The sequence below is a fragment of the Aspergillus novofumigatus genome (genome assembly GCF_002847465.1).
Source record: "Aspergillus novofumigatus IBT 16806 chromosome Unknown P174scaffold_9, whole genome shotgun sequence".
Lineage (NCBI taxonomy): Eukaryota > Fungi > Ascomycota > Eurotiomycetes > Eurotiales > Aspergillaceae > Aspergillus > Aspergillus novofumigatus.
The window spans coordinates 418,721-446,292 of record NW_020194282.1 but is presented as its reverse complement, the minus strand read 5'-3'; the positions used below and the strand labels follow the sequence as shown (position 1 = coordinate 446,292).

The window sequence follows — 27,572 nt, the reverse complement described above, 5'->3', positions numbered from 1 at the left end:
CTCTGGGAGTAAAGATTCCATTGTAAACTTGATGCTGCACCTATATGAGCTGCGTCCCAGAGCATCTCAGCGGTATCCTGCATCGCGTGCAAAGGGTTCACCGTGCCGTTGACGCCGGCCGCATGGTACGTACGGTTAATAGACTGGGACGGGGGAAGAAGTAGTCAGGTCGAGCTGGATGGCGAAAGTGGTGTCGTAGTCGCAAGTGTACTGCGATAGACATCCAGTATCGTTATAATCGTAGCTTCGAATGTACGGGTTTAAGGTAAACGAGTCATTCAAACCGACAGCGGCATCCATACCATACGACCGCCCGTAGTATGTAAAGTTGGAGTTGTCGCTCTTGGGAAACCGCTGCGGAGATTCAGTCGTATTTATGGCAGTCGAGCCATCGTTGACAAAGTAACTAAACCGATCTGAATGATATGCGCATGAGAAGATACCTAATTCACTGTAGACTCTTGGATCGCCTTGTATCTGATAGGTGTTCCAGTTGTTGTTGTTCCACAGATTTGAGCTTGCGTTCGTCCAACGCGCAGTAGGGATTGAGACCGGTGTCTCGTCGGTCAAGACAGTGAGATTGGGATGATAGTGCCGGCCTAGACAGCAGCTGGAACCAGGGCAACCAAGGTAGTTAAGAGTAGTGCTAGCAGCCTGATTCCTCGCAAGGACCAATTGATTTGGGATGTTGTCACAGAGCTGAAGAAAGCCAGAGTATTAAGAAGCATCGGCCTTTCGGTCAGCCAATTACGCGCCCAAATATTAGCCATAGATCTTCTGACCGTAACCACCAGAGTCAAACCCAAGAGACTAGCCAGAGACTGAACGATTAATCGCGTTGTAGCTTGGTTGGCTGAGGTCTAGTCATACTGTCTGCCCTTGAATGTCCATCTGTCAACCAGGCCTGTGATCAGGAAAAGGCTGATCCCATTGCAAAGAAGCAGAGGTAGAAAGAGTAGCAGCTTTTTGAAGCATAATTCTAGATGTGCATCCAACAAGCGACTACCTTTAGCTTCTCAAGGAGATTCCGAGCTGGAATTTTCTTCTCTTGTGCAACTGTCTTATATGATGACATTTCCTCCAGGTTTCTGGACCGAATTATCTGTCATGAATAATAGGTATAGCTGATGCCCAGGATCAGGGAAGTTTCTGCTTAAATAGGAAACAGCAAAAGAGGTCGTCATCAATTTCTGCTGAAATGCTGGCAATTAGGGGGAACTCAAGGCACTCGAATCGTAGTACTCCGTACGGCCTACGACTGTTCCTCTCTTCCGGAGATTGTAAAGTCATTGCTGGACCAGCTGTAGTGCAGACGATGCTTTGTATTATAAACACTATTGTACTAATAGTTTGCTCAAATTGTACATTAACATCGCCAATATGCCCCATCTCCACTTTTCGTGGACAATTCTCTACGAAGCCTCCTGCAGGGAAACGCCGGAAAACCCTTACGGCATGTCTTTGATGTCATCAATAGTACAACTGAAGCCAAGGTCAAAATCCCCCATAAGCAAGGCTAAGCCGGCGAGAGTGGCGGTGACACAGTCGGTTTTGTTGTAGGGACTTGCGCTGCCCTCGAAGAGCGACACGCACCGTCCTCGCAAGGCATAATGTTTTGCACGAGTCATCGGACAGGTTGTATTGGCCTTTTCTGCTGCATAGTAGCAGCAGTTGGAGGCAGATCGGGTGCACTGCGTGATCCAGCCTATACTGTGCGTGCCGCAGTCTGCTGTTGGATCAAGGTCGACCGCTGCGGCAGGGCAAGGAAGGAAGGCAAGAGCAGAGAGAACGAGCGAGACTTTCATGATGAGGCAGATTCTGTCTGGTAACGAAAGGCGTTCACACAGGGGAGGAGGTGTTCTTTAGTATTCTCGCATAATGCGTCGCATTCTCTTATAGTTGGCTAGAACGGATAACGCGCAGAACAGCTTATGCCGAATCCAGGAAACATACGCGATCCCTGTAGGTGGCTTACATCAGTCTGCATTTGCATCTCGTCCGACCAGTAGATGCTGCGCACCCCTCGTATTTGACGAGGTTGAAAATGTGGTTGTATATTCTACACTTCAACAACATCGAGCTCTACAGCCAAATGCACCGGCGGAGCCCTTTAGGGTTTTCTAATCTAATGCCGAAAAATAATAAGGGGCCAGGTTTGATTTATCTCCATTATGATTGGTTCTCCATAACCTACTAGCCTTATGGGCTCTGGCCACGCTCCTCTGGCCTGGAGGAGGACAAGCGGCGCGTGGTCACATGTGGAAACTATAGCACTAGCCCAATAGCCGGTGGTACAAACAATGATAATATGTCCGGCAGCCTTGGGGTTATGATACAATAGGTCGCATTGCTAGAAAACTGATACTATCCTAATGCTTGTTGACCATACTGTGTGAATTACTTCGCCAATTCATTCTCTTCTCATATTTTGGAACTAACGCCTGAAACTATCAGCACAGTAGAGTATACATTTACATCCTATTCAATTTAAAACCAATACTCATGTACCTTGAATGCATAATTCCATTAAAGTGTCGTGCCCAATCAATATTCAGCCAAATCCTCACCGTCAGTGGCCAAGACATAACTAAGGAGGCACGCGACTCTGACCGGACTGTCTCAGTCAGTGGCAAGAACACCAGTATCTACCCCGGTCATGAGGTTGTCCAGCTCTATATATCTCCTCCAGACAGTATAAAGGCGTGGCGTCCTGTTCGCGAGCTTAACGGGTACACGAAAGTATGGATACTTCCTCAGGACTTAAAAATTAGTGATAATCTCCCTGCGTAAGAAACATGCATTCAGTTACTGGGATAAGGATCCTAAACAATGGCGGTTGAAGCCTGGAACATATCGCCTTCTTATAGGACCTTTTTTTGACTCCCTTTGAGATTGAGCGCCGTTTAATGTGGAGTGGACGGTAGATTCAGCAGCTTTCCTACCTCATGTCTATATATATCCATCGGAGACACTTCATATAATGAGTTGTTTTCGTTCCTTGCCATTCTTGGTCGGTATACAGGGGATCAAGCGTAATTGAGGGTAATTAAGAACATTTACCTTCTACTTACTTTTTGAAAATTCTAAGGACCTTTGGGGATGAAGCCCCCTTGCTATAGCGGCCCTTCCTGGTCAGTTTGAGGCTGTCCGTACACTGGTTAGCTGTGGCGTAAATTTGCTTTCTATTGATTCAAAGGCATGTAGACCTATTGGATATGTTGCCTTGAAGGAACAGCACGCAATTGAGGACTATCTACTGCCTTCACCTATGCCAGAGACATCCATGGAATACGTCCACCAACCGCAAGTGATATGCACATGACAGAAAGGATAGATAATGTATTGAAAATAACTTCCCCGACACCCTGGCAGACTTTCAGTGCGAATCACCTTTCTTGATCCCTCTAGAGATTACAACACAACAACCAGCATATAAGTAAAGCCTAGCTCCATCCTTTGGTATGAGCATCTATGACATCGACTCTCCCCTTGCAGTTGGTGTCTGAGGCATATTCAACGACGAGACGTACCGAAACTGCCTTGGGTATTCTCGTCTCAAAAACTCCTTTCCGGTATCCCATGTCATAAATCGCGGGGTAAGGTCCTTTCCGCAGAGTTTCACTTCCCTGTGAGGACTAAAGTCGAATAAGGATTCCTTACCATTGTCCTCTCTAATCCGGCCAACCGCACTGTAAAAATCCCGATCATCTTTGTTTTTTGCGAGCATCGATGCTTCGTGCTCAAGATGACCAATGCTGAGATAGTACATAAAAATGTGAGGGTTATATCCCCCCTTAAGCCAGGCTTCGTAGCCGGGGTGGTCTTGCTTGTCTAGCAGTGGCTCGTCGCGCAGTTCCCGGATCCAGTTCAATAGAGAGACTTCCTCATCGAGCATTGTGGGGCGGAATGGCAAAGGCAAATTATGTTTCATGCCAACGCCTGATTTAATGTCGTTGGCACCGCACTTCATTGTATGGTAGACAAGAGCACCCTGCATTAGATCCTCAATCATAATCGACAGTGCCATATTGTCTTTCAGATCACGGAGTGGCCTAAGCGCGAAAACACAGGCGTCGGGCACATATGATCGTGCTGGATCTCGTAATGACACTACTAAGACTGTTCCATAGGCGGATAACAATGGTTGGTTGCGTGTGTCCAAGTATCCGTGAGCGAAGGGGGAAATAGTGGCCTCGGATGCCAGGCGGCATCGTTCGCACAGATCGGAATTGTGGCATTCTTCCTCGAGTATGTGCGTTCGCTGTTCTGATATACGCTTCCAGGACTGATCAGTGTGTTTCGGTGGCTTTTCATGCCTTGCAGAGATGACCTCTTCCTCAGTGTATCCTTCACGCAGAGCGGCTTTCAGTTCTTCATTTGAAATAGTGATGTATCTTTTTGGTTTCCATAAATTCCGTTTAAGATATCTCAAGATGAATGTCCTCACTCGGTCCTCGCGAGCATAGCCGAAGCCGAGGACATCAATGGGTGGTGCGAAATCTTCCCTACGTCGGACAGGTAGGGGATAAATAGTAACCAGAGTGCTCGAAATTGCGGCTAAGAGAACTTGCCAGGGAGAGCCTGACCGAAGACACTCAACACACTGCCGGAGAACCTTTTGAGAACAACGCCGTTCGCGTTGATGTAGATTCTCGATGCCCTTGCGACGCACAGAAAACCGTGCGTAAGTCTTCATGATATCGAAGGCTGCTTTAGAAATAGCAAAGCATGAAAGTTGCCTTGTTATCTGCCAAGTGACTGTGAAATACCAGCTACATTCCATGATAACGTAGAAGTCTTCTTCCCGGGCTTCCGGATCTGAACGATCAGTACTGGTCCAAAGTCTTTCGAGAAGCTCAAGGTCAGCCCCTGACATCACAAGAACCTCATCAAACTGTGTGATAAAATTAATAATGTGTCGCGCAGCTTTTTCCGTGTTACGTGGATTGTGGTGCCGCCCCCCAATAACCTGTAGAAAGCTCGGAATAAGTTTTTGTGTCAGATAAAAGCAGTCGAATCGAAAGTCTATTAGAGAGGCAGAGCGGACGGTGCCGAGCTTTGAATTTGGGATCCGGAAATCGAGCATCGCCTGGTGATCGAGTGACATGAGTGGAGGCCCATCTTCGTCCATAGTATCACTTAACTCCTCCATATCGTCGAACACTGTGCTGGGTGGGGCAGGGATCCAACTAGTTGGATCCCTGCGCGTCGAGATAATCTCACTGTCAACAATGCTGATTTGATCAAATGCTTGGCCGGTGACCAAGGATTGTAGCTGTTTCAGAATGGCTGTACGGTAGATATCCCTTGCCCAGTCCATTATGTAGTCAACAATAAGCAAGAGTTGCAACGCGTTGTCTTTGTGCAAGAGCGACCCCGACCAGAGTAGTGTTACATCCTTGTTTGCCGAATTAGTTGTGCGATATAAAAAAGAAATATTGTGGGGATCTAGGACTGTCGTCAGGATTTCGGCAGCCTTGTAACTCACATATCTTGTAGGACCCCCATCTGCTGCCTTCTCAAGATGTGCCCCATACACTTTCCATTGATCCCCGCGAGAGGCCAGAAACCATACCAAAGGCTCAAAACGTTCTTCTCCTGAAGACCAATCCACGCAGGAACGCAAATCTTCTTGAAGCTTCAAAAGTGCGTAAATCGGGAACGCTGACTGCACTTGGATGGCATCAAATCCACTGGAACTCGTTTCGGATTTTGCTTCTAAGAGCAAAAAGGGGAAGAGTAGAGGATCAGCTTGACTTTTGAAGGGCGTAGATTTAAGAATATCTGAGACAGTATCGTCTCGCTGCTTGGCAAGATCTGGTCGAACGGGACTCATTAACAAAGTATCCAAATTCCTGGTGTTCTGCAGGCCCAGGACGCGATCTGGACCTTGTTTGGGGAGCTGTGATCTGAGAAGCTCGTCATATACAACAAACTCCTGGGCTCGGTCATCGAAGAGGCGATTCGTTCCAATTTCGTAGCTGTAATGTCAGAATACTTCCAGGGATAAGCTAAGAAGGCCTAACTCACTAGTCTTTAATTCGTTCGCCGGGAGGACATTGACAAGGCTTTCGCCGTTTTCTGCGTTGCTCAAGTTCTCGTTCATGCTCGATTTTATTATTACTCAATGTAGCCTGTATCTCAGACTGCCAGATTCTCGCCCTGCATCTCGGACTACCAAGGATTAGCAGAGGACTTCATTCCTGGCCGTCCGAATTCTTCTCACTGCCCTAACCCTCTTAGCCCATAAACCCTAATATAACAGTACTCACCAAGCAACTTCAGCTAAGAATCTCCCTAGGATATGATTCTCTAGCCCAAAGCGCCAGCCCGCTTCGTTGCGCTCCTGACCAAATAAACGCTCAGCGCGCTGGCAAAGCCACTCGGCACGGGCTTTGATCTGCTGCTTCCAGGGTTCTTTGGAAGACCAAATATTCACACCAGCCGAATAGACATCAAACTGATAACTCCCTAGTTTCTTGATGTTATTGAATGTGTCCGCATGAAGTTCAGGCACCCCCTCGTCGAGTCGCAGAAACCGAATATTGTATCGCTTCATCAAACGCCGTAGCGTTCGCAGGTGGTCTTCTGCCATTATGCGAGGCCGGTGAGTTGGAAAAACCTTAGAGAGGTCACTAGCAGTAGTGTATTTGGAGGAATATATACACTGCTGCCACTGGGTCCGAGCCCCTTTTCCAGTGGCTTAGCCCAGCAGGATAGGAGAGTGAGGTATCGCGTGATGTGGGTAAACATTCCCCCCTTGTCTATTGTGCATTCATTTTAGTCGCACGACTAGCTCGATTTGCTCGCTTTAGTAAAGAAGCGAGTCGTAAGAGCGTGGCACCCCACCCAATTATCTGCTACTGTCGTTGGTACCTAGTTGGGTCGATAACCACCGCCGAACCGCAGCACTTGCATCCTTATTGTTTTCCTCTATTTTGCTTCATTGATTCTGTGCTTTCCGCCTTGTTTTCACCCCTCTCTTGAAGCGGACCTGTAACGCCTGGACCTGAATAGTTTCCACTCAGTAGCTCTGTCCATATTATTACTCAAAGATAAAAATGCCTCTTGTAGCAGAAGATATAGCACAGACTCTGACTAGAGTCTCTTCGTTGGAACGGCATCTTGTGCACCTCTACTAGTATAGGTGACTGTAAAGTTCTTAACCATACAGCGTTTGGTCAAAGCGCCAAAGAAGATCAACAAGGAGTTCAGAACACAAGCCACATGAAACTAATCAACTACAAACGCGAGAGTGTCAAAGCTAAGCTTAGTCTCTTTCAAAAATAGCAGCGGATGTCATCGCGCAATCTGAGCCACCGCCATCAGATTTCTTGTTTAGTAAGCAGATGCCTACAACTGACCAGCCATTCCAATCGAGCGGCCACTAAACCTTTTTTGGACGCGGCCAATGTTAGAGGCAAATTTCCAACCCCTGAAATATAATTCTATTGCTAAAGCTAGGTATTCTTGCGCTGCGGACATTGCAATCGCCTATAGCCTATAATATGACAGTCACTGCAGCGTGGGGCCATCCGCTAAGGGCATTATTCTATATCTAATGGCTGGATAGCTTTATCTATCTGATTCCTCTGTTAAATAAACTCCTAGCCTTCCTGAATAGAGAATCCCTCTATGCTTTCGATTTGCCTCCTATATTGCTTCTTATTTTGAAGCTGCTTTTCATGTGCGGTGTGCAGATCATGGTTTTCCTTTACAAGAAGGATAGCATTATTCATTACCATCTCGCATATGCCTGCTTTTGCTTCCTACACTTAGGCTAGACTGTTGCCGCGTTACCTCGCCTGGACTTGCCCAGTCAAGGCAGCATCTAAAACCGACGATTATGAGCAAACAACCGCCTTATGGACGGGGAATCTGACCCACTCGCAAACAATAGTAAGATAAGAAAACTCTTCCAGTCCTTGAATCCTGCGCGGACGGCATCAGCAAACAGGAATTTTGGTTTCAAAGTGCATCAACTTACTTTGTAATTATATTTAATGCCATAGGCACCTCCTTAAGGACAGGTTCTGCTCTACCTCATTCTGGGACATACTAGGCGGATTTGAGGTCAATACCTGACGTCTAGGATGAAGTCTCATGATCCCTAGTGAGATGTAGATCAAGTAGACTACTCTGAGAGCAGAAGTAAATAGGTAGCTTTTGAGTCTATACTAGGGTTTTCTAATCCATAATGCTAAAAAATAATAGAGGGCCAAGTTTGATTTATCTCCATTATGATTGGTTCTCCATAACCTACTAGCCTTATGGCCACGCTCCTTTGGCCTAGAGGAGACAAGCAACGCGTGGTCACATGTGGAATACCACGATGTGGACGCCGGAAGTCATCATGCCCCCAGACAGTCGCGGAGAAGGGTGGGTTGGAGGTGAGATGCGAAGGGCTGGGTGGTTGAACTAGCCCGAGTGTGAAGGGTGGTCTTGTTATAACCCTAGGGTGAGGTGAGATAGAGTTTTACATAGTATATAGGAGGTTGATCACATTCTGTTGATGCACATTGTATATTTCAAGTCGTTCAGAGTCCACCTAGATTCCTATTAACTCTAAATCACCAAGCAGAGGTGTGTAACAGACATTCTCTCAGCTAAAAATTAAAGAGGCAATATTTCTAGGCTGTGCGGAATCTATATGAGGATTCCTTCCGAGTCTTGAGCAAGAGCTACTGAAATGACACAACTAAAGACCAACATATTCATCCATAAAGAGTCAGGAGGGTCGTACGAGGATATTGACATGATTCGGCGTCGAGGCAGTTGGAAGGACATGAGCAAGGAAATGAGACGGAAAGCGTTGGCTAGCAAAATTGCGCCATGCCTCGGAGCCGGAGGCGGGCTTCAATTGTGAACATGTAGGTGTTATGTACCTTATTTGTATCTAATAAAGTCATCCTCAATTTGGGAGTAGCATGTGCGGACATACGTGTTCCAGAACACGATCAAGCAACATATCAGGGGTCCGAGAAAACACCATCACAACCTTGGCTATCTCCTCGGACAGAAACTGCGCTTGTGTCTGTGTCAAGACGCTGCTGTTGGAACAGACCTGGATCTCCAGTCGATCTGAATGGGGTTCCGAGAAGACCCATACCTCCTTCAACGGATCAAAGTTCGCGAAGAGCGAGTACTTGACGTCCGTGATGCCTTCCAGCGGCAACTTCTGTTCAAGTTGGATGTTCTGATGTTGGACAATGAATCTTAGTTCGGACTCCGCTGGCCACTCCGTGCATTCCTGAACGATCTCTGGGAGTGGTATGTAATCATAAGGAAGGGACAGGGTGTGTTGTTGGTATACATGAGCAAGAAGGTCCTTCACTGTCCATGCCAGCCGCAGGGTTACTCGTATTGGAATGAAGTTTAAACAAGGTCCCAGAATGATGTCCACGTTATCGAGGGTCATATTTCGCCCGTTGACTGTTTGTCCAAATACGATATCCATCCGGACCAGGAGGCGAGCAAGATAGAAAGCAGCCGCGGCCTTGATCAGGGTGGCCATGGTAAAACCGGCAGGAAGCGAGGGCAGTTGGATGCTGGTGGCCGCCATCACCGTCGTGGTGAGTTGGTCGGTGCTGCGGGTGTGTACCAGTGGGAAAGGGGTGACAAGAGATGAGCCGCGAAGATATTCTCTCCAAAACTGATGTGGAGCAGTCCTGTCTAGCGTTGCGCACCGGTGAAGATACAGAGTGAAGTCGGATGTTGGTGGCAAAGGCATATTATTATAGGCGGCGGCCAGGTCCTGGAAGAGATATGGGATTGAGACCCCATCCCACTGGGCATGGGACAGCTGGAGGGCAAAGACATGGTCGACGGGCGAGCTTGAGAACAAGGTCCAAGTCACAGCAAGCCCATCTCGGATGTCAAACTTTGCCATCTCGACCTCCCATTGCGATCGACATTGGGCCAGCGGGTCCATCTCCGCCCAGCGGTGATGGAAGGGGCCCGGACGTTGTCTAGGACCCCCTGAACAAGGGAACCTTCGTGCTCCCAGAAGGCGGTGCGCAAAATGCTATACCGTGCCATCATGGTGTCACACGCTTGACGCAGTCGATCAACGTTGATACGGCCTTTAAGGGCAAAGTGGTAAGAATGGAATGTCTTTCGGTCTATGAAAACCTGCTGAGTCGGCGTTACAGGCAGTACATCGACCAATACCGCGTGTGACAGATTTGAGCACCGCCTTTGATGCTTTTTAAAAGATTCTCTAGGGTTCTGAATCCTACCTGCTAAAGAGAATGGGTGATAAGGCTGCTCATCTGCGGATGAGAATGAAACCGCGACGCTCGCAAGGTCCGCAAGTACCGGATGAGCGAAAATATCAGCGACACTTACCACAAACCCGGTAGCTCGACTTATCGCCGCCAACTTCATGGCGTCAATGGAGTCTCCGCCGATATGGAAGAAATTATCATTGACGCCCAGCATGCCCGGACCCAGACCAAGCACCTCGGCACAAAGCTGCAGCAGCACTTTCTCGGGCCCAGCCAAGCCATCCTGATTTGACGAGGAGGAAACAGCCGGACGATACTGCTCTAGCTCCTTAGGTGACATAGCTTCCAGCCGCGTTCGGAGGGAGTTGCGGTCGACCTTCCCAGATGCCGTCCGCGGGATCTCAACAAGAGGCAAAATGATGGATGGCACCATCGAGGACGGAAGAGCCTGCCGGAGGGCAATCGTAGCGGCTGCTGCACTGGTGCAAAAGTCATCGGACGGCTTCTGCAAAAGGCAGTTTCCTCTCTCCTTTTTGTCTTTTGGCCGCTGGGCATTGACAACCAAAGCCACCAGCTGAGCCCTCCTCGAGGTACTACCCGCCATGGCTGCAAGCTCAACCACTGCGTCCAGCGCCCCCTCGAAGCACTGGCGGACCTGAGCTTCCACGTGGGCGAGTTCGATGCGCTGCCCTCGTATCTTGACCTGTTTGTCCTTCCGACCGAGGTACTGGAAGGAGCCGTCCCCGTTGAACCGGACGAGGTCGCCAGTCATGTAAAGCCTACTTGAATGAGACGCACGCAGGGGCTGGAGCCACTTCGGAGGGGTAATGAATGCTTCGGCCGTCTTACGGGGGTTATTGAGGTATCCGCGCCCCACAAGCGGGCCTTCGATAAGTAGCTCTCCAATAGCTCCCATTGGAAGCAGCAGGTCATGATTGTCGGGGTCGACTACCCAGCAGACACAGCCCTGCGCGACTCCAATGTCATGTGGGTTACTGTCTACGCTCATTCCGGACTGTATGACGGATACCACGGAGCATTCGGCGGGACCATAGCCGTTGACCAAGCGGACTGAGCCAGCCCAATACTCCACATCAGCTTGAGTCATGCTTTCCCCCACAAGGGTGAGCGTTTTCAGGCCGGTCACTTCCTCGCGGCGAAGTCGACGCGCGAGCGACGGTACCATGATGGCATAATTGACTTGCAGGTCGCGGATGGCGCCAACTAGGTCATTCAAGCGCTGTGTTTCTGACGGAATGCAGACACAAGCGCCGACCATGAGAGTACTGATATGCTCCTGTACACTAGGATCGAAGGCATAAGAGGAGAATTGTAAGATTCGCGTCCAGGGTTCAATATTGTACCCGGGGAGGTGATATTTGGCTCCGGAGACATACTGCCGATGTTCAATGACGATCCCCTTTGGCTCACCAGTCGACCCTGATGTAAATACGACGTATACTGCATTATGTGGCCCAACGCGACTGGCGGAAATGGCCATCCTGTCATCATCCTTGGGGATAGTGTCGCCAGATACCACGAAAATGCTCGGAGATAGCTGGCAACAGGCATCGACGTACATGGGAGAGCACAAGATAAGACGGCAGCGGACCTCATCACAGATCTTTTTCAAGTACTGGTGGGGATGCGATGGGTCCAGAAGAATGAAAGCACCCCCGGCCTTCATCACCGCCAAAATGGCAACCGGCGTCCAACTAGATCTTTCAAAGTAGAGCGGCACAATCACCTCTGGGCCCACCCCTCTTCTTTGTAAAGCTGGGACCAGGCGAGAAGAAAGTGTGTCCAGCTGTCGGTACGTGAAACAACGATCCCAGGCATGAACGGCCACCTTGTCGGGGTGCTCTCGGCATCGCTGATGGATAACCTCATGGACACAGCTCTCGATTCCCGTAGGTATATCGCAATTTATTTTCCACATAGCCTCCCAGTCGTGATCGCTCAAAATGTCAATGGCCCCTAGGCGAGCATCCGGGTTTGTGATGATTCCAGAGATTGCCTTCTCAACGGCACCGATCACACTCGCCGCCTGATCCTTCGCCATCAAACCTGTTCTGTATGTCAAATAAATCTCCGCATCGTCTGCTCCTATTTCGAAGGATAGGTCGGCGTCATACTACCACTTCTGTCAGTGCATGATAATCACCATATACTGGCACAATTTGACCAACCTCATCGCTACCTTGTATCGAGGCCTTGGAAAACAGTAAAGTCTGGCTGTCCTGGACTGGCAGTGTGGCCTGCCGGGAATTGATAGCGACAGACGTATTGAACAGGGCGGTGTTCCCCACAAGTCGATGGATACTTGACAGCGGAAAGCACTGATGCGGAAGCGCCTCGAGATAATCTCGTTGTAGTCTCTGCAGTGCGTCTTTGACCGAGAGGTTGCCATGGAATTTGACCAAACAGGGCAGCATGTTAAGGACTGGCCCTACAAGATTCTCAATGCCCGCGATGGGAAGTCTCTTGCGGATTTGGCGTAGCCGAAGCAGACCTGATCCGAATTGGTATAGGCTCGCATTACCAAGGCCCATGCCAAACAGAGGACATGCCAAAGAGTTATATTGTTCGTCCGACAGAATTCCCGGAGAGCAAAAACGCGGTTGAAGACCAGGACACTGGAGCCTCGCTCGTCACTGGCCTGCTTCGTGATGCTGTTGATCCGTGGAAAGTGGCAAGGCTCTGCATCGGCCAGGTATGATCCCCAGTACTCCATCGCAGGGCCTGTATCCTGCTGCTGCAGGTAGGCAACGTAGTCCCGGTACCGCGGCGCCTGCCCTCTGGGTAGGTTGTCGTCGTATGCGAGCCCCAGATCTTGTTGAATAATTCCTATTGTGACACTATCCATAATTGCGTGGTTGATCCTCAAACAACACACCATCTCATTGTCCTTCTTTCCATTTCCCAAGGCCAGTTTATGGCAGAGTTCCAGATTCCTGCTCATCAATTCCTCGTGTTCGTCTATTAGCGATTTGATCGAACTAGTCCCGGCCTGCTTCCGGTAGATTATCACTGGCGACGGGTCCTTGAGCACCAGCTGGTCCATGTATGATTCTTGCGATAAGCTGGGGATAAAGATTGTGCGGAGGATTGGATGGCGTGCAACTACCCTTTGCCACGCGCTCTTGAAGCGATCCAGCTCTATTGAAGCAGCATCTCGAGTTTCAATTCGCCAGGTCACATCGACCTCGTAGTTGCTGTGCCCTTTCGTACGGGCGACCAGAATACCGCGCTGGCTGGGTGAACAGGGATATATATCGTCAATGGCGTTCACTGAGATCGTCCGCTGCGGCAGAACCTGGTGAATCATTTTGTCCAATTGGTCATATGTCAACCGGAGCAGGGGAAAATCCGAGAGCGTGTATTTCCTCTCGAGGCCAATCAATACCTCACTTATCTGGGATAACGCTCGCTGATACCTCTTGATCCAGGCCTGGATGTCTTCCTGGGACTTCATGTACCTGTTGTAAGTGATCCGCACGTGTATGTAACCGCGCACTACTGAGACGGCTATATCAAATAGTGCTATTCTCGTGATGCTGTCGCCCGCAACAAGTGCCCCTAAATTGTAAAGATCATCTGACTGGAACATAGCATCGGAGCGCTCAAGCTGCTCAAAAGCTCCTACGTATTGAAACGTGATCTCCACCGGGTGGGAGCATCTGAGGTCCGTTTGACCTAGCGGATGAAGAAGGTGAGACGCAAAGTAAGCCCGCCCGTTGACCGTCAGCGCTGCACGAGCATCCTTGACCCGACGAACGATGTCCAAAAGGGCTTCCGCCTTCTCAGCCACTTCATCCGTACCCAGTACCAGCGGAGCAAGGGACGAGAAGCAGCCGACCGTTTGGGACATATCGACCTGAGGATCCCCTGAGACCCTCGCATCAATTTCGTTGAACACCTGCGGCAGGGGGCGACCCGGGAAGGCCGAGCCCCAAGAGTACAGCAACGCGGCAAGCAGGAGATCGGGCGGTTGGGTATTAAACGCGACGTTCGCAGGCCCAAGCAGGCGCTTTGTGCTGTGGGGATCAAGCTTGAATGTCTGGCAAACCGTGTGCTTGAATATATTCAGTTGTTCTGAGATCCCCCAGGATTCGGCGGCGTCATGGTTGTAGCTACTTGCCATTTCTAATGGGGGTGTGACGCTGGGCGGAACATGCTCAGAAAGACGGTCACTGAGGAGACGCATCTGCCTTAGGTTCCACTCCCGCAATGGAAGAGTGTGGCTGCTACCTGGTATCAAGCCGAGCCGGAGAGCAGACTCAAGGTCTCCCAGGAGGATACGACAGGATACGGAGTCAACAACCAAATGGTGCGCCACCAAGCACAGACGCTGACTGCCGTCCTCCGTTACGTTGATCAGGTCCACACACAGTAGGGGCCCATGCTGGATGTTGATGCGACGAGCGCTCCGCCACACTACTTCCTGTAATGAAGCCCTCGCTGTCAGGGTATGTGTATCACATCGGAACGAGGATTCGATGGTGCTGGTGATCGACTGTTGCCAGACCCCGTTCAGTTGACGGGCAAACCGAACGCGGAGCATAGGATGCTTGCGTACTAGGGCTAGCACGGCAGCTTCCAGCGAAGCGAACTTGATCGGCTCAGTTACCCGCACCAGGAACCGTCGGCAGTAGTGGTCCCAATCGTTCCGTTGGGTTTCGAAGAACATTTGCTGCATTGGGGAGAGGGCGAAAAGCCTGTCGTCGTCGTCGTCGTCGTCGTCGTCGCCGTCACCCTCCAGTCGCTCCATCGAACGGCAATGCTGAGCAATCTCTGAAAGATTATTGTACCGAACGATCTGTTCAACTGACATTATAATGCCTTCGTTTCGGGCTTGAGAGACGACGTGCATGGCTGTAATCGAGTCTCCGCCCAGCTCGTAGAAACTGTCATCGGCCCCGACGCTATCGAGCGAACGATTCAGAACATGCGCCCAGATTCTCTGCAGGTCACACTCCATCTGTGTCTGAGGTTTTCGTTTCTCGCGAACATGTCTGCAGGACGTCACCAGCTGATCCCACGAGTGTTGAGACGCCAGGTCTCGAAGTCGCCTGCGGTCCGTCTTGCCTGCGGCGTTTAGAGGCAGTTCTCGCATGGGGACATACACGTCTGGGACCATGAAGTCTGGGAGGACTTGCTGCAATCTGTTCCGTGTCGCAGCTACCATTGCTTGAAACTCCGGAGTAGGCTCGGCCAGGAGCTCACCATCCGCCGCGTCCTGGGGACTCGGGGAAGTCAAAAGAAAAGCAACAAGGTATGAGCGGCTAGAAGACTTGAACATCTCCACTACCGCATCAATCAACCCTGGAAAGCATTGGCGCAGTTGGCTCTCAACTTCGCCTAGTTCTAGGCGCTGGCCGCGCAGCTTCACTTGGGTATCTTTACGCCCCAGAAAAAGCAGGGACCCGTCTGACGCATATTGAGCCAGGTCGCCCGTCTTGTAGAGTCGCGACGAAGACTCCTCAACACGGTCGAAGTTCGCCAGCCACGAGGGAGATTGAATGAATGCTGCAGAGGTGCGCTCGGGATCGTTCAGATAACCACGGCCAACAATCGGTCCTTCGATCAGTACCTCTCCGACTGCTCCAACCGGGACGAGCCGTTGGTGATCATTTGGGTCCACCAGCCAGCACCGTCCGCCCCGAGGAATTCCAATATTGTGAGGGTCAGACTCACAGTTAACTGTGTCTTGTACGGTTGTGATGGCTGAGCATTCAGCAGGCCCATACCCGTTCATCAGCTTCCATGGCTTTGCTGCCCATTGACGGACGTCTGATTTGGTCATGGGCTCTCCGACACTGATCAAAGTCCCGGTGAATGTCGTCTTCTCGCTTTGCGTCTGCGCAATAATTAATCTGGCCAGAGATGGGGTCAGATAAGTGTGGGTTGGGTGAATCCCCGCCGCCGTTTCGGCCAGCGCATTCTGTCGTTGTTCTTCTGAGAGAATGCACACGCATCCTCCGGCGATCAATGTACTCAAAGTCTCCAGCACGCTTGCGTCAAAAGCGTATGAAGCCACCTGCAGGACTCGCGATCGATTGTTGATCTGGAAACACACGTTATGGGCCAGTGCAGCGGTGCAGTAGGACCTATGCTCCACCACGACCCCTTTCGGAACGCCTGTTGTGCCCGAAGTGAAAACGACATACAGGGCACAGTTGGGCTGAGCCCTACCGTCGGCGAACTTTCCAACACTGGTACGTGCTACACTGCCATTATGTTTCTGGTCCAGAACCCTGATATTGGGTACCAATTCAGCAGCGATGCTTTGCTTCTCCGCGGAGGCCAGAGCGAGGGTGCAACCAGCGCGCTGACAGAGCGTTTTTAAACGCTGCACTGGTTGCGATGGATCCAGTAAGATGAAAGCACCCCCCGCTTTCATTACTCCTAGCATGGCCACGGTCGTCCAGAAGGTCTTCTCGAAGCAGAGGGGAACGAAAACATTGGGGCCAACGCCGTCTGCGATCAATTCTGTAGCTAGTCGGTTGGAAAGAGCGTTTAGTTGTGCATATGTGAGACTGCCATCCCACGCATGAATCGCTGGTGAATCGGGCGCGTTGACCACATGTCTCTGAATCAGATCGTGAACACACGCGGCTTCAGAAGGCGGTACAGAGCCATTCCATTGGCGCAACTGCACCATATCTAGAGGGCTCAGTCGTGAAATTGCATCGACTAGCTGATCGGGGCATGCAAGAATATACTGCAGCAAATGCTCGAAGTGAGCGAGAATGTGCTTCATCTGAAAAGCGGAGACCACCTCAGTATCGAAATCCACAGACACTCTGATTTCTTGCGTTTCCGCAAGCTGACACATGACATTCAGCGCGTACGAAGAGAATCCATGCGGGATTGCTGGGCCCGCGGAGCACATAGTGAGGATTGTTTCGCCATCGTCCTGCATGTTCTCCGGCCATGCCGGTTGAACGGTAAAATGGCTTCGGAAGGAACACGCATGCATGCAGTCGCGGCTATAGTGCCGGATGTATTGTAGCCCAGTTTGCTCAAATGGGATCATTCCGATGGTTTGATTTTGAATCCGCTGCAGTACGTCCAGATTGGTGTCTTTCTCATAGAGCTGCACCCTGACAGGAACAGTGGCAATTGCTGGGCCAGTCATCTCTTCGACGCCGCTGAGCGGCGCAGCTCGGCCGGTCACTGTGACACCAAAGACTAAATCTTTTGAACTGGTGTAACGGGCGAGGACTAAGGCCCAGGTCAATCGGAGGATGCTTGACAACGTGTAGCCTCTGGGAATTGCGTCTCGATATTGAATCAACTGCTCCATGGTTTGGGCGGGGTTGGGAACATAGCTCTCTGACGGTAGCGAAGGAAATTGGTCACCCTCCAGGCCGGCAAGTTCTGATGTCCAGTATTCTTTGGCTCTGTCATTGGTGCACGTACAAAGATACCTAACGAAAGGGCTGAATGGAGTGAGCGCTAGTTCTTTACCTTTGTATGCATCTTCCACCTGCCTGTGGATGAGCAGAGAGGACCACCGATCACACACGGCGTGGTGCATGTTCAGTATAAGGTGCAGGGAACCATCGACACGTTTTTCAAGAGTGCTGTTCACGAGTGCGTCCCCAGTGACATCTGAATGGCCTTACTGTCCGTTGGAAGTAGTCGCGATGGTTCCGGCCGAAGCACGACCTGAAACATCCGGCCTTGATCCCCACGTATGATGCGCGTGCGCAGAATGGGATTCGCAGCCACTGCCATCTCCCATGCCGAGCGTAATCGGTCAGGGTCGGTAGAAGGGGAGGCCCGGTAGACAAATCGCGCAACATAAGCACCGGGTCTCCGCGCGGCTAGTGCCATCATGCCCTCCTGAAGAGGTGTGCATGGGTATATGTCCTCAATCCTTTCCGGCTTTACTCGACATCTTTCGGCCGCCAGGGTGGTGAGGGTGTCTAGCATACCAGCGTTAAGAAGAGAAAAGGGCGGTGGCGTTATTTCGGCTTGGAGACACTCGTTCAAGTCCTCCATTTGAGTGGCCATCTCGACCAACGAAGAGGATCTGAGAATGTGCTGAACCGATAGCTGAAGGTTTTGATGCCTCGCAAGCCCGACTAGCTTCATTGCGAGAACTGAGTCGCCCCCAAGAGCGCAGAAGCCATGTTGCATCCCCACAATCTCGGCCGATAGGCCGAGAACCTGTGTCACAAGCTTGTGAATTAGACGCTCTGACCTGGTTGAGGGTAATTGACGGTCATCCGTGGTCAGACCGAGGAGTCTGTCCCATTCTGTCGGCCGTAACTGCTCGACGACCGCGCGGAGTTTGTTGCGATCTATTTTCCCGGTGATAGTCAAAGGCATCTTATCAAGTGAGACGAAGATCTGCGGCACCATGTAGTCCGGCAGCTCTGCTTCCAGCCGATTGATCACCACGTCCGCATGCATCTTTTTATCAAGTGGGCTCAACAAGGACTCATCCCCCGTATTAGAGCCGGGGGCGAATGTCTTAAGATTTGCCGACGGGATGAACGCAACGAGAACCCTGTTCCCGTCACCATTCACAGGGACCACTCCCTCCACTATCGAATTGCGGTATTCCGGATAGGCATGATCAATCTGCGATTCAATCTCGCCCAGTTCCACACGTTGTCCACGGATCTTGACTTGTCTGTCCTTTCTCCCGAGGAACCTCAAGGTCCCGCCCGAGTCATAACGTACCAAATCTCCTGTCCTGTAGAAGCGCCGATCTTTTGATTCTTTCGAGACTGGCAGCCATGGGGGATTCTCTATAAATCGGGTATTTGTTTTGGCGTCATCGTTGAGGTAGCCCAATGCCAGGCTCGGACCTTCTACCACCAGCTCTGCCGCCGCCCCGATGGCAGCAAGGCTGTCAGAATCTTCGGGGTCAACTAGCCAAGAATTGGCGTTGACGGGCTTTCCAATGAGGCCGGTATCCACAGTGGATTCTATTCTTGGAGAAACACAACAGATTCCGGCCCATTCAGTGAAACCGTATCCTTGATACAAGTTCACGGCTTCCATCCATTGCAGGATTTGGCTCTGCTTGAGTGGCTCTCCGGCCACTATAATGGTCTTGAGACTTGGTACCTCTTTAGGATGCAGAGTACCAAGTGTAGTGGGAGTCAATATCGTCCAGTTGATCCGCATGGTCCTGATAATCTTTGCTAAATGGTTGATACGATCTGAAGCAGAGGGAATGCACACGGTCCCGCCACTCGCCAAAGTACACCAGACTTCGATTAGAGATACTCCAAAGCTAAAAGATGCGAATTGGAGCACACGGCTGCTTGGTGACAGATGCAAACCAGCGCTGTGGCTCGTAATACTGGCCAGAGCCGTATGATCCACCACACAACCTTTTGGTTCACCGGTACTTCCCGAGGTAAATAGACAATAAGCGGCCCCGTGAGCCTCAGCCGTAATCAATATGTCGGGTTCATGATGTGGGGGAGCGGGTTGCGATACCTGTGTCTCATCTGACACCTCAAGTACAGAGGGTATAGCTTCTCCCAATGTATCGCGATGGTCCGCAGAAGCGAGCCCTAGGGGAGACGTCAGCTGTCGAGCGATGTTTTGAAGGCGATTTCTGGGTTGGGAAGGATCCAAAGGAACAAAGGCAGCCCCGGTTTTGTTGATGGCAAGCATTGCTACCACAGCCCACAGGGACTTTTCAAAGCACACGGGCACCAGATGGCCAGGGCAAATTCCCCGCCCTACCAACTGTGCGGCGAGGCGGCCGGCGGCTTCATCGAGTTCATTGTAAGTTAAGCTCCCGTCCCACGCTTCTATAGCCGGCTGGTTTGGTTTGAAAAAGGAGTGTTTGCGGATAATTTGATGAAGGAAAGGCACCGTTGGTTGCGTGAACTTTCGGCCATTCCACTCAGTAATCCGTGCCATCTGTGCTTGGCTGACTAGCGAAATATGGCCTGGGGCAATTTCACTGTCCTGCAGGATCACAGAAACGACCTGTGTGAAAGTGGTGGAAACATGTTCGGCCTGCTCTGGTGCAACCATCGGCATTTTGTATGCAACATAAACTTGAGGCTGTTGCCTGTCCGGCGCGCATCGCAGGATCAGAACGATACTGCAGGTCTTCCAGAACGCTTAGGTGCTTACTCCATGATGGGTGGGATAAAGACATACCTCTTCCCCAGATTCCAATTCTTTAGAGGTGTCGATCTGCTTTATATCCCCCTCACAGATGATCATGCCGCTGTTGAAAGCATGGAGCGTCTCGGGATTGGGAGCGGACATGGCCCAACGTCCCGGGTCAAAAAGCTCCCGCACACTCACGACATTTGCCATGGATGTTGACATGAGCATCATTTGTAATTTGCAACCCATCTTGGCTGAAGCCTCTTCAGTATGGGTTAGCCTTTGCTGGCCAATCTGGACTTGGTCAACCTCCGCATACCGCCGGAGGATCACCGCCCATGCAGTGGCCAGGAGAAGGGACAGCTGAACATTTGCCTTCTGGCAAAACTGAACACTTTCCCTTACGAGAGCAGGTGATATCTGTTCACTCGCCCATTCCGCCCGTTGCCCTTTTGTGGCTCTCACAGTCGGAAACAGACAGTCGGCATTCGAGAGTGTCTGATCCCACGAGTGCGCCATGGTTTGATATAGAGTAGCGTTGATCGCTGGGATGGTTCGAGGTATATCTAGGATAAGTAGGTAGGCAATATAAGCTTGAAGAGTAAATCAACTGCGACTATACAGTTCGATGTAGCTTTTATACATCTCAGAGCGGTGGACGTAGTGATCAGTGGTGTAACGTTGATCCCAGCCACTGTACAAGCAATGAGCCGGCTAGATGGCAATGGTGAGAGAAGATTGCACCGGACATCCTTAACGGATTCCTCAGGTAGCAGTAAGGGATCGGGTATGCTGCAATGGCACATATACAGATATACTTTTGTCTGACTGGCCCTTTCTCATACTCTTTTGTAGATCGATATCACACGGGAAAGGCTTACGATATCTATGTTGCATTCTTAAAAGGTTGAGTATATTGCAAGGAACCTTGGAGGGAGGCACACGTTAGATAGGGGGCAAATCCGGCTACTGAATCACTTCAATTATCATACGGTTCAACCGGATTATCCTTTTCTTAAGCCTGTCTAGAAATACACTATTTTGCACGCTGACGTGCATTGAAATCCTGCTGATCACATCTGTGCTTATGTACTCATAGCCTCCCAGCCGGGCTTCATTGCCGTGGCAGGCTGGGTCAATTCCGCACTCAGGGAGCGACCTTGAGTAGGACGCAACATTGCCATGGCGACAGCGAACGGAAATGGCAAGTCAATATTAGCCCTTTCAGTTTTATATAGCTGGAATATGCCTCTATATCTTACCTGACTCATATGAACGCGACGGTGGTCCCCCCTTCCCCCCTCCACCGGGGCTCCCCCCAGCCGGTCTGGGGATGGTGTGCGAAGAATGAGTAATCTGCGGAGATTGCATGAAAGCAGTAGATATTGGTATCCAGTACATACGCGTATGTAGTCTTACTCTCACTAGAATGAGTGATACTTGTGCGCCGTCTAAGGTGGCTATACAGTACCCATCATCATAGTAATAAAACGTTCTCCAATAATTGGTAGAACGGTTCTACGTAATACTCACATAGTGAGAACTAGGAGTTGCCTTATCTGTCTCGCTATAACTGCCCCGTCAGCTGAGCCCCCAGATATGCTTGGAGAAAAATGTATGATAGTTGGGTGTATACAGATAGAACAAGCATTACCTAACATGGCAAAGGTTCGGAAGATGAAGAGGGAAAATCTTGTCATCAGTTTGACTCCAGCAAAACTAAAAATACCGGCTCATCAATGCTTTTACACACGTGAGTACATAGCAAGGGATCGTTGTACATACAGAGTCAGTCCTACAAGTTTCCATACCCAGTCATGTCTCCCGCATAACGCGTTTTTCGACCCTGTATTGTTCTCAAGCTATGGAACAATACAAGCGCGCCTCTTAGAAAAAGATTCGAACAGGAGGGGTGGAGATGAGCTAAGTCCTTATTGCCGTGGAATTATTCAAGATTTGAGCCTTTGAAGGCAAGGATATCATCAAATTAGCAAGTCCCTTCAGATTCCACGATCTGCGGCCCAGCATACCATCCAGAAGGACCCCTTCACCAGCAGGCTGCCTCCCTTGCTCGCTGCGGGCCGAGCAGAAAGGATGGAACGCCCCTTAGAAGCCCCTGACTGACTTCCTTGTTTATACTGTGGACAAACGCATACAGCGTGCCCATGCTTGTCTTCTATTCTAGGTCAAGCATAGCGTGGCTTTCATCGTGGTAAAGATGGAACTTTTGCAATTAGCGTTCTCGTGCGCAATGGAATCGTAGGAGGGTAGGCTAGCAACTCTTCGCCTCAAGCATGGTTTCTTTGGTCTAACAAGGAATCTAACACCAGTCAAAGAGGGGTACGCATGGCAGCCACCTGTTCGGACGATACTACGCCTTCACTAACTGGTTGGCTGGTGTTGGTTTGAAACCCGGAGGTGTTCATCTTGATGGTTGTAAAGTCATAAAGTCCTCGTTGATGCGATCGATGTCAGAGAGGAAACACATCTGCTAACCAACCGCGATCTCTCGCAGTTCCCGGTTGGACAAAATCGGCTCCTAGGTTGCCATCATCCAAGGTATAAACTGAGCATGAGACTCACACCAACTCGTGCGCAATGGGTGGAAGCCTTTGGAAGCACAGCAGCGGTGGAACAAAGGCACGGCCTGAGAGCACCAGGACGTCTGGGAGATTCGGGAGCCATACGCGGCGCCCCATTGGCGGGGCTCCTAAAAACCCTAATCGCAGACACAATTGAACGAGCCCGAACCCCATGACAACTCGCAGGTGAATGGACACCCACATAGCATACACAGATGGAAGCAGCTTCGAGGCGCACGTAGCGCGGCAGCAGTCACACTGTGGACCAGAAGACAGGATGGTTGGTCAATGCAGTCAAACTCCGGAGCGTGCCTCAGAGCCTTGTCCCAACTCGTCTCGGAAAAAGATGAATGGGAATTCCAGGGTGATGATAATAATAATATACCGTCCATGAAAATGGCCAAGGGTGACGATGATCACTATAGAGTTTTATAATGACGGTCACCTGTTGAGATGCGACATGTTCGAAACACGCGCCTAGCTTTACTAAGAGATAAACCTGAGGCGTTGGTGCTCATCGATTCGGGGTATAGAAGCGACAAGCGCTGCAGTATGGTATGTTCCAGGAACATGAGATTCGACACTGATAGAAACCGTTGGATGGGACTTCTCAACTCCAGATTGACGCGTATAACAGGGGAATGGCACGCCAGGTCAAACGAAAGCACATTGATAAATCTATTCAACCAGATCCATCGCATCAGCGTAGCGGCCCTCCGTCTACCCACTGCCTTGCCACATATATTGAAGTTATTGTCGGTGCGGTCTGGATTGACTTGGGAAGGAACTTTGAAATTGTTGTGGGTGCAATGAAAAGATTGAACATCTACCCTAACCACCCATAGAGTATTGCATTACTATTATATCTCAGTTGCCAACTCATGACGCATGCAGGCGAAGTTAAATGTCCAACCCAGCAAAATGTTACCCTGGCTGCCGCGGATGCAGTACAGGCAGTAGTCTCAATATATCAGCTACTGGTGGCCTGCGTTGGAGGTGATCTCATCAGACTAAAAGGCAGCAGATCTGCTTTCCTGTTCATTACCGCATGCAGACAACAACCAGTTTCTGGCTCTACTCTGAGCAAAGGAAACCATGGTCGCTTTAGAATATGTCATGAGGAGCACTCTTGATACAACAAGCTTCTATATCTTAATATTTAAGATGCTAGTTTTACTGTATAAGTCTAGCATATTAAGAGTCATGCTGGAGAGAAAAAAATAAGAAAGTAGAAGATTAAAAGCATATCATTATATTAGTTAAAAAGGTGAATATTACAACACCAGGGATTTGTGTAGTGTACCCCACGCAAGGCTTCCATTTGCTCCGCCCTCAAGTCAATAGGATAGTCATGACTGTGCTCATGAGCCCATGCTTACTGAAAATATTGCAGTGGCGGCCATTAGGGATACTATGGCGCAGGCTGAGTAGCTTAGTAGCCTAAGATAGCTCTAAAATGGACTAGCAGGAGCAGGCACTTCAGGAACTCTTTTACCTGCCATAGGTAGTGGTTTGCTGCCTTTTCCTACCAGAGACCTGGTACTGCTGGCTAATCTGGCATCTGCTACATATGTATACTCTTGATTCTTTTCATTTCTTAATATAGTCAAGGCTCTATTGCTAAGCATGGGAATTTGAGATATTATAACACATCTCTTAAGGACACTCATATAATCTTTCCTACTCACCATCCTTGCCTATTTTTTTAAACCCTTCTAGCCCATGTCACATAAAGCAGCCTTCATCTACCTAACATCCTCCATAGTACACCCTTTGACAGGATCATAACCATCATTAAGTAGGTCCTCTGGGTTATCTACGTCTTCAAGATCTTCCTGGTTGAGATCTTCAATAGACTTAGGGTTTCACCAACCGTACAGCATATTCACGAATGCATCTTTATTAATGCAGTCATTAATAGGTGCCTGAAGAACACTTTGCAATGACTCTTCATCAACAAAAAGATAGAACCAATAACGCGCCGCTTCAACGTTTGAGTACTAAATCAGATCAGGTAAGCCGCCTAACTCTTCCTAAATAGTAGTCATTGCCCATTTCTGGAAATGCTCACGGATTGTCACCGTCTCGCACCTTCAAAAAGGGCTCAGTCCTCGAAGGCAGTAGTCTGAAGGCTATCAAGCATATCTAGAGCATTATAGTATTTAAGCATGTCAGAGATATGCCATTGGTACCGATCTAGAAATTCAGCCCAGTCAGAATCATTTTGATAGGTGCATCAATAAATAGGGGAGCCACAGGTGCGCAAGCCAGCTTCTTTTAGAGCTTTCTCAACGCGGTCAGCAAGATTATCATGAGATTCCTTGTCAGGGGTGCGCTTAGATGGATGCCGAGGTGGATCGCGTCTAGATAATCTTGCCAGCGCTACTAATGCTTTTTCATGGGTACTTGTTGATCGGTCTGATGAGGTCATTCTTTGAACCTGATATTTCTGCGCAAAGAGTCGGAGTGAGGAGTGTATGGTGTTTCTTGCAAGAGGAATTACACTCTGCAAAGTGGAGAAATTTGAGGTCCGGATCTGTGTTCTGAGGAGATTTGTAGTCGCGGACAACATAATTTGTGGGGGAAAAAGAGAAAAGAATAGAAGATAAAAAACATACAACAGCCGGGATTCGCTGGTGGTCACCCACCCAACTACTAACCGGCCGGCGTGTGGCTTAAGTACGGCTGAGCGGACGGGAAGCCCTGCTTTCCACACCCTATGGTCGTATGTGCTAGATATCAGTAGGAAACAATATATGTACGCTAAAGTAGATGTTGCTATACTGCCGCAATTTAAGTCTTAAGATACCCTCTCCAAATTAACATTATCGTAGCGCTTTACTAAAAGTAATCACTGTAGATGCAATTATACATATTTAGGCTCTAAAGTATTGGATAGAATCATTATACGCTTCTTAAAAAGCATCATAATATCGCTTATAGGACTATTATGACTGCTAGTTGTTGAGAATCTATCCGGATCCCTAATCAGGCTAGCGGTAAATACATTGAATTCAAACATTTGACGTGCCACTGTAGGATTTATTTTAGGCAACTCCTATGGTCAAACCACTCAATTGCCTTTTGTCCCGTCCAGCCAAACGCTACCGGGCCTTGGTCGATGATTCAAAGGCTGCTGTCAAGGTCCTACTGTCCAAGTTCTGCAAGCAAGGAACGTCGCTAATTGACTAATCTTCCCTAAAATCTTTATTACGGTTCATGGAGGCCGGCAGCACATTCCAGCGCGAATCCAAAACACCGGGCATACCACCCTTGTGACCAGTGACTCAGTTCCATACAATGCGGGGCTCCACTGACCAAGCTTCCATCAACACGGGAACTCCTCTTGAATGCCTTCACACAGGTCTCTATTTCTGTGTTATCAGCCACAAAGAAAGGATCATCCTCCACGAGAGAAAACATGACTGGCACTGTGATGTGGGCCGCCCATTTCTCTTTCCAAACTGGAAGCCATACAGCTGTGAACAGGCCTGTCTCTGCTATCGGGGCCTTTGAGTTGAGACGTCCACTCTGCTCCAGCACCTCTGCATCCACCGTTCCCGGCTTGAACATGATGGTGTCTTTAATGCTCGGAGGCAACAGTACATGGTCCTCGTCTACAGCCTGAAAACTAGGAGGGGTCATTCTCATGAATGAGGATTGCGTGTTGCCCATTCCACTAGCAATCAGACCGCCGAGGGGGTACAACGGCTCGTCGTCCCGTGCATGCAATGATGCGGCAATGATGCCTCCCATGACACCCAGGCTGTGACAGAGGAGGACAATCGAGTTGCATTTGTTTGGAGCGCCAAATTCGGCCCATAGTCTAGGAAGGATGTAGCGATGCAACCATACACCAGTCTCATGGTTGAAGTCGGAACCATCTGGTATCGGCAGTATAGAGGTAGTCCCGCCGTAGGAAGGACGGTCGATGGATATGAAGGGTACCCCAAGGGATGCTCGCCGAGGACGCAGAATATCTCGGTGTAGCGTCGAAATATTGGCTGTCATAGCATCCGCCGTGCAGGCCGACAATTAGGGGCACATGATTGGCACTTCGCGTCGATGGCGGAGGGATAGAATGTACACCCGCCACAACACCATCGTTCGAAAGTGTAAGTTGAAAGGGCTGCATTGGGGTTGAACAGGAACTGAAAAAGGAGAGCCAATGGAAATGGAAGACTTTAAAGGGTGGACATCATGAAGCCCAGCAGGGCATACATTATATAAGTTTAGAAAAGCCCATCCTGTACTATGCAGCACTCCGTGGGCTTGGAGATACCGGAGTTTTACGTGGTCTATCTCCATAGCGTTTACTAAGGGAGATTCGGGGATAACATAGTTCCCTGCCAACCGGAACACCCAGCCATGTGGAACACCCCAAACATCACACTCAAGACGATTTCTTATAACTTCTCTCAAAAACAAAGGATTTATTATATAGTCTTAGAGTATCCTAGTGTCTATCTATCATATCCCACAATACATTTCTGTTAGGTCAAGAAATATTTTGGGGCGTGTTAAAGTGGGTATATAATTCCATGTCGCTCGATCGCAGCGTAGTTTTGGCAATATAAGTAAATAACCATTTTCTGAACATATCAGCTATGCTATACTATTTTGAGTGCTATGAAATTAGACACTATTAAAAATCAAACTAGAATTACTC

General features: G+C 49.6%; 6 protein-coding genes across 6 annotated transcripts; all 6 read right to left on the bottom strand.

The window, feature by feature from the left end:
* Positions 1 to 135: 135 nt before the first annotated feature.
* On the bottom strand, positions 136 to 1,075 carry P174DRAFT_435026 (uncharacterized protein; the record flags this gene model as incomplete). Its single annotated transcript, XM_024825906.1, has 2 exons — positions 136 to 699; positions 1,007 to 1,075. The coding sequence occupies 2 exons, from the start codon at positions 1,073 to 1,075 to the stop codon at positions 136 to 138; spliced, it is 633 nt and encodes a 210-aa protein (XP_024678246.1).
* Positions 1,076 to 1,419: 344 nt separating this feature from the next.
* Positions 1,420 to 1,838, bottom strand: P174DRAFT_445563 (uncharacterized protein). The gene has a single exon (XM_024828371.1). The coding sequence runs from the start codon at positions 1,803 to 1,805 to the stop codon at positions 1,449 to 1,451; it is 357 nt and encodes a 118-aa protein (XP_024678245.1). The 5' UTR covers positions 1,806 to 1,838; the 3' UTR covers positions 1,420 to 1,448.
* A 1,631-nt stretch (positions 1,839 to 3,469) lies between these two features.
* On the bottom strand, positions 3,470 to 6,595 carry P174DRAFT_435024 (uncharacterized protein; the record flags this gene model as incomplete). Its single annotated transcript, XM_024825905.1, has 3 exons — positions 3,470 to 5,981; positions 6,031 to 6,174; positions 6,273 to 6,595. 3 exons carry the CDS (start codon positions 6,593 to 6,595, stop codon positions 3,470 to 3,472), a joined length of 2,979 nt encoding a protein of 992 aa, XP_024678244.1.
* A 2,316-nt stretch (positions 6,596 to 8,911) lies between these two features.
* On the bottom strand, positions 8,912 to 20,906 carry nrps12 (nonribosomal peptide synthetase fmqA; the record flags this gene model as incomplete). Its single annotated transcript, XM_024831372.1, has 7 exons — positions 20,370 to 20,906; positions 17,927 to 20,270; positions 17,858 to 17,900; positions 12,680 to 17,815; positions 12,427 to 12,615; positions 10,031 to 12,298; positions 8,912 to 9,992 (listed from the first exon to the last, which is right to left on the bottom strand). The coding sequence occupies exons 1-7, from the start codon at positions 20,838 to 20,840 to the stop codon at positions 8,912 to 8,914; spliced, it is 11,532 nt and encodes a 3,843-aa protein (XP_024678243.1). The 5' UTR covers positions 20,841 to 20,906.
* Positions 20,907 to 24,854: 3,948 nt separating this feature from the next.
* P174DRAFT_445559 (uncharacterized protein) lies at positions 24,855 to 25,530 on the bottom strand. The gene has a single exon (XM_024828370.1). It carries the CDS (start codon positions 25,332 to 25,334, stop codon positions 25,140 to 25,142), a length of 195 nt encoding a protein of 64 aa, XP_024678242.1. The 5' UTR covers positions 25,335 to 25,530; the 3' UTR covers positions 24,855 to 25,139.
* Positions 25,531 to 25,973: 443 nt separating this feature from the next.
* Positions 25,974 to 27,075, bottom strand: P174DRAFT_445557 (uncharacterized protein). Its single transcript, XM_024828369.1, has one exon. It carries the CDS (start codon positions 26,912 to 26,914, stop codon positions 26,114 to 26,116), a length of 801 nt encoding a protein of 266 aa, XP_024678241.1. The 5' UTR covers positions 26,915 to 27,075; the 3' UTR covers positions 25,974 to 26,113.
* Between the last annotated feature and the right edge of the window lie 497 nt (positions 27,076 to 27,572).

What these genes read in the sequence shown, in the direction of transcription:
- P174DRAFT_445563 (XM_024828371.1), bottom strand. Translation starts at nt 1,805, where the DNA reads ATGAAAGTCTCGCTCGTTCTCTCTGCTCTTGCCTTCCTTCCTTGCCCT.
- P174DRAFT_445559 (XM_024828370.1), bottom strand. Translation starts at nt 25,334, where the DNA reads ATGACCTCATCAGACCGATCAACAAGTACCCATGAAAAAGCATTAGTA.
- P174DRAFT_445557 (XM_024828369.1), bottom strand. Translation starts at nt 26,914, where the DNA reads ATGACAGCCAATATTTCGACGCTACACCGAGATATTCTGCGTCCTCGG.